The sequence below is a fragment of the Garra rufa genome, chromosome 7 (genome assembly GCF_049309525.1).
Source record: "Garra rufa chromosome 7, GarRuf1.0, whole genome shotgun sequence".
Taxonomy (NCBI): Eukaryota; Metazoa; Chordata; class Actinopteri; order Cypriniformes; family Cyprinidae; genus Garra; species Garra rufa.
The window spans coordinates 19,389,159-19,395,473 of record NC_133367.1 but is presented as its reverse complement, the minus strand read 5'-3'; the positions used below and the strand labels follow the sequence as shown (position 1 = coordinate 19,395,473).

The following is a 6,315-nucleotide window of genomic DNA, read 5'->3' as shown; positions in this document are numbered from 1 at the left end:
CTACTATTAAAAAATGTTGTTAATATTTCATGTTTCTATATATATAAAATATACTAACACACTATTGTAATTTCTTTTTTTTGAGTGAAAATCTCCACAATAATGAGTATTTACGAATGTAAAGTAGCTTGAAAAGAGTGGTATATTAAAATACATTAGTAATTTATTTGTTGTGTGACCACTTGGGGGCAGCAGTATATTAGTTTTACACTTCAAACATAAGTGTGCTGCTACTACAGCAACATGGGATTACAAAACTATAGAAATTACTGATTTTAATCAAAAAATGTCTATGTATGTGTATATATATATAGGTTATCAAACAGCACCACTGAACTTAAACCGTTGACATACTCACCTTTTGACATAAATACGTGTTTATGTTGAATCTCATGGCAGTGAATTGACTGTAAACCTTGCTCTTCTTCAGACTCTCACTCAGTCTATGCGTCAGGCCGACATGAACTTCGAGAAGCTGAAGACGGAATCGGAGCGACTGGAGCAGCACGCCAAGAAATCCGTCAACTGGTTCCTGTGGCTGATGCTAATCGTCGTCTCCTTCACGTTTATCAGCATGATCCTCTTCATAAGACTGTTCCCGCGACTCAGATGATGTTAGTCATCAATAGAACAGCCAGGTTTAATTTATCTATAATAAAAGGTTTACATAGACACTAGCCAAGAGTTATAAAGATGAGTGACAGCCTCAATCAGCTTCAGTCATTCCCGCTTAAATATTTACATTACCTGCATGCCATTGTTGATGTCATAGCGAATTCGCGCCGAAACCCTGTGAATAACGTTTTAAATGAATCCCCTGGTATTTGTTAGAATGTTCGTTGAAATTAACGGGAAGTATTTGAAAGCTATAAATTGTTCGTCAGTCATTTAAAACGTAATCTGACGACAAACGTTCTTAAAACAAATTGAGACTGGCATTTGCGTCTTTTTAAAGATGCGTTCAAAGTTTCGTGGAATTGTCTTCATTTCCCACATGAGCGTTTATGAGACGCTTAAAATGACTGAGAGTTTCATTTTGCTTTGTCGGAGTTTCTGTTAGTCACTTTCTCAAATACGGTCGCTATAAAAACGGACAGAGCTGTTTTAAGGTCCGGTCGACTTGTCTAGACTCGCCGCGTCGATCAGGAAATGTTCTGGCAAACAGCAGGAAGTATTTTTGCCCGTCGGAAGCACAGATGGATACTGTCTTCTCCACCCAGAGAGTAAATGGCCCATATTTAGCTGCTAACGATCTATTTGTGCTTGTTCCCTATATAGCACATGGACAGAGTAGCCTATTAAGTATTGCTCAGATATGGTTTAGGTGTTTGTTTCACTGCGCAGCTCTATTGATGGATCTTAATGTTCATCTGAAGCGACCTGTCATTGATCGTTCATTTGTCCGTGTGCTACATTTCGCTCCTTTATTCGTTCATTCACATTAACACAGACGATTATGTTGTTGTTGTTATTTTCCATCAGATGTGTTTGAAGGTTATCTGTGAAGAAAATCCAGGAGTGTTATTTTAATAAAATAATTTGCAGTCTGCCTACTTTGTCTATTTAGTTTTAATTCTTTTCACAAATAAGATGTTCGGCGAATTTTCGCCGCCAGAATCGAGTCATCGCACGAAATGGAAAAAATAAAGGTAATTGCGACCTTTTATCTTATATTTAGGACTTTTTTTATATGTCACAATTCGGAAGTTTTTGAAACAACTTAAAGAAGTAAACTAAAAATTCCAAAGGGAAAAAATCAGAATTGTGAGAAATTCGGAATTTTGAATTTAGAATTGCAGTACAGAACATTCTTTTTAGGAACATGATTTCAAGATGTAAACTTAAAATTCTGAGGTGTGAACATATACGTTTTTAATTTTTAACTTGCAATTCAGAACATTCTTTTTTGGAACATAATTTCAAGACGTAAACTTAAAATTCTGAGGTGGGAAAAGTCAGAATTTGGAATTTGTAACTCACAATTCAGAACAATTTTTGGAACAATTTCAAGATGTATACTTTCAGTTCTGAAGGGGAAAAGTCAAAATTTTTAATTTAAAATTCAGAACATTCCTTTTTGGAACATCATTTTAAGATGTAAACTTAGAATTCTGAGGGAGGAAAAGTCAGAATTTTGAATTTATGAATCACAATTCAGAACATTCTTTTTTGGAACTTATTTTAAAGATGTACATTATGTCACAAAAGTGAGTACACCCCTCACATTTCAGCAACCATTTTAGTATATCTGTTCAAGGGACAATACTATAGAAATGAAACTTGGAAATGTTTTAGAGTAGTCAATATGCAGCTTGTATAGCAGTAGACTTCTAAAAAGAATTACGAGGGGGGAAATTCAGAATTTTTAATTTTTAACTCGCAATTAAAACATTCTTTTTTAGAATTTTAAAATGTAAACTTAGAATTCTGAAAAAAATCTGGGGAAAAGTCTGAATTTTGAATTTAAATCTCACAATTCAGAACTTTTTTTTTTGGAACATAATTTCAAGATGTACATTATGTCACAAAAGTGAGTACACCCCTCACATTTCAGCAACCATTTTAAGTATATCTTCTCAAGGGACAATACTATAGAAATGAAACTTGGAAATGTTTTAGAGTAGTCAATGTGCAGCTTGTATAGCAGTATAGATTTACTGTCCCCTGAAAATTACTCAACATATAGCCATTATTGTCAAAATAGCTGGCAACAAAAGTGAGAACACCCTAAGTGAACTTGTCCAAAGTGTCAATAAATTGTGTTAGCCATAATCATCCTGGGCATGGAATTGACCAGAGCTGCACAGGTTGTTGCTGGGATCCTCTTCCACTCCTCTATAATGACATCACGGAGCTGCTGGATGTTAGACACATAGTGTTTCTCCACCTTACGCTTGAGGATGCCCCACAGGTGCTTAATAGGGTTCAGGTCTAGAGACATACTTGGCCACCCCATCACCTTCACTTTCAGCTTCATCAGCAAGGCAGTTGTCATTTTCGTGGTGTGTTTGGAATCGTTATCATGATCGTTATCAATCGTTATCTGCCGTCCGGCCTAGTTTCTGGAAGGAAGGCATCATGTTCTGCTTCAGAATGTACAGTACATGATGAAATCCATGTTTCTCTCAATGAACTGCAGCTCCCCAGTACCAGCAGCACTCATGCAGCCCCAGACCATGATACTACCACCACTAGCCATGCTTGACTGTAGGCAAGACACAATTTTCTTGGTACTCGTCAAAAGGGCATCACCACACATACTGGACACCATCTGTTTATCTTATAATCTCATCAGACCACAGGACACGGTTCCAGTAATTCTTGCTTTTGGACATGTTGTCTTCAGCAAACTGTTTGTAGGCTTTCTTGGCAGCCAGCTTCAGATGAGGCTTCCTTCTGGGACGACGCCTATGCAAACCGACTTGTTGTAGTGTGTGGCGTATGGTCTGAGCACTGACTAGCTGATCTTTGACTTCTGCAACCTTTAAAACAATGCTGGCAGCACTCATGCATGTGTTTTTTGAAGCCAGGTTCTGCACCTGATGCACAGAACTCAGAGCACAGAGTGCTCAACTTCGTTGATCAACTTCGTTGATCATTCTTTTATGGAACATACTTTCAAGATGCAAACGTAAAAAAATTTGAATTTAAAACTGGCAATTCAGAACATTCTTATTTGGAACATCATAAATCAGAATTGCCAGAAAGTTTGATTTTGTTTTGTGTGTTTCTCACAATTCTGACTTTTCCCCCTCAGAACTGAAAGATAAAACTCAAATTTCATAATTTCATCCACGCAATTCCGAGTGCACACTAAAAGATACTTTGATATTTTCGTATGTCACCTTTTACATTTTTCCAAGAACTGTAAGCTTTGCTAAAATAGCATTGTGTAAACATATCCAGCTTTAACAAACAAACTTTTCCATGACTACTAATGGTAGAAATATTCAACTGCTTTATGTAATCAATAGCCTACTTCTTTTCTGTGATACAAAAATAAAATGACATTTAAAAACCTAACATCAGAAATATTCACATGGTGGTAGGAATGACCCAACTGCTCTTCATCAGGCAATATTACGTCTTTCCAAAAGTATTTTATGTTCGGAAAAAATGCTGATGTACATGGAAATTTATGTACTTTGGAATAATGTTCTTTATGACCCCTGTCGCTGTTAGCTTAGCAGTCCTCTAATGCATCATAAATCATTGCTACTCAGACACAAGACTCCTGTGGACCCAAAGGCCTAATTTTCCAAACCAGGTCGACCCACCTTTGAAGTAAAGCGAGCAGATAAAGTAGCTGCGAGTTTTAATTTCACGGTTCGCTGTGATCCGGCTGGAAGGTGGCAGGTTAGCTAGGGTGAAGGGATTGAAACGACACCTCCGCCCGGCCGCGGGCCTCCGCTCAACCCCGGGGGAACCCAGCAGGTGCTGCAAAGTTCCTGGAAACCGCTCAAGTTCACAGAGATTAAGACACAATAAACCCGCTTTCTCAGGAGATCTCTAACCGTAAACTGGAAAAGTTTTTACCTGATTAGCACACAAAAAAATGTGTCATTTTTGGTCATGACTGCCAAAACTGATGTTTGAATTGAGAATGTAGCATGCTGTATCTTCTCAAGGTCGCTTCGAACGTCAAATGTTTTGTTCCACATGAAGAAATGAAGGTCAAAAATGTCCAACGAATGGAAACAGACAAGTTTGTGCGCAACTCTACATGATTTTCGGCTCACGTATGAGTCATGTACTGAGTCAACATCATTTTTACGTCGGGTTTATGTTAAGTTTTGAAGTCGGTGAATAAGTAAAGACAGTACTCTGGTGTGTGGGGGGCAGAGGGCTTGTTTAAAACAAAGTTGTTGCAACATGCCCCAGCAGGAAGAGCAGTGTGGGAAACGTTCTTCTGCTTTGATCCTCGGCTGCTCCTCGCAGAAGGAGCCGGTATAATTACGCCGTTGGTCCTCCAGGATGGGTGGTATGGGGGATCTGCCCTCCTGTAAACACTAATGGTGAGCAACACGCAGGAAGTTGTTCAGGAAGCTGTTTGGTTACCTGGTTTCTCAATCTTTCCTCTCTGGTGTTGTGGTAAATAACCTCGTCTTGTTTTGAGACTGTGGAGGCCAGACTCATCTCATCCAGGTGTATCTTCAGACTTTAGGTCAAAGTTTTCATAGTTCGATAGATAGAAACCCCAGACACAGAAAACTGAAATAAGTTGCGAAAACCGTTGGCATGTGCTGTCAACATGTTTATATTTATATACACGGCTCCCCATGAATCAAGCCGCAGAAAACCAGCAGCTGTGTTTCTATATTGGCAACAGCTGTTTGCTAATCTTTTAAAATCATTACGACTTCTAAATGTGTTCAAACATCTTTATTATTCCCACGTAGACCGCAAACTGATCAGAGGTTGTCTTATAGGAATGGTTCACCCGAAAACTGAACATTAGCTGAACATTTACTCACCCTCAGGCTATTCAAGATGTTGATGAGTTTGTTTCTTCATCAGAACAGATTTGGAGAAATTTAGCATCACATCACTTGCTTACCAATGGATCTGAATGGGTGCCATCAGAATGAGAGTCCAAACAGCTTATAAAAACATCACAATAATCCACAAGAAATCCACACCTCTCCAGTCCATCAATTAATATCTACTGAAGTAAAAGCAACTTGTTTATGAGAAATAAATGCATCACTAAGACGTTTTTTAAACAGTGCTTGATTTGTGAAGATTTTTCTCCTGAGTCAAATTTAAGGTGACTTTTTGACTGGAGAAAGCTACATTATGGATAAAGGACTCATATTTTCACTTGAAGTAAAGATTTGCTGTTAAAACATGCAGTTTTTCACTTTAGTTGTGTTGTGTAGTGTTTTTTTTTTAATTATTTGTCATGTCTAAATAATTACCAGTGTTGGGGGTAATGCAATACAAGTAATGCGAGTTAGGTACACCGAGGATCCGGAGGGCCAAGGCGGAGCTCAAGGCTCTGGAAACCGAGGCAGAGATCCGGAGGTCCGCAGCGGAGCCGGAGCGACAGAGGACTGAGGTGGAGCCGGAGTGAGGGAGGAGCACAACGGACCACAACAGAGCCGGTGGGATGGAGAAATAAGGCGCAGCCTAGAGTGGAGTCCTGAGGCGATGGCAAGACAATGATGACCAAGGTGGAGCTGGAGGAACGAGGGAGTCCAGTGTAGATGTTGGGTCAAAGGGCGATGGTGGAGACGAGGTAGCTGAGAGCCAGGGTGGAGCCGCAGGGTCAGAGTGCTGAGGTGGAGTCCGGGACTCTGAGGCTGGAGGCGAAGA

General features: G+C 39.4%; 1 protein-coding gene across 1 annotated transcript in view; it reads left to right on the top strand.

The window, feature by feature from the left end:
- use1 (unconventional SNARE in the ER 1 homolog (S. cerevisiae)) overlaps positions 1–1,553 on the top strand; it is a 4,627-nt gene extending 3,074 nt beyond the window's left edge. Inside the window, exon 8 of the mRNA XM_073844679.1 lies at positions 431–1,553. Coding sequence (XP_073700780.1) covers positions 431–613 — 183 coding nt within the window. The 3' untranslated portion in view covers positions 614–1,553. The remainder of the gene's footprint in view (positions 1–430) is intronic.
- Positions 1,554–6,315: the final 4,762 nt, after the last annotated feature.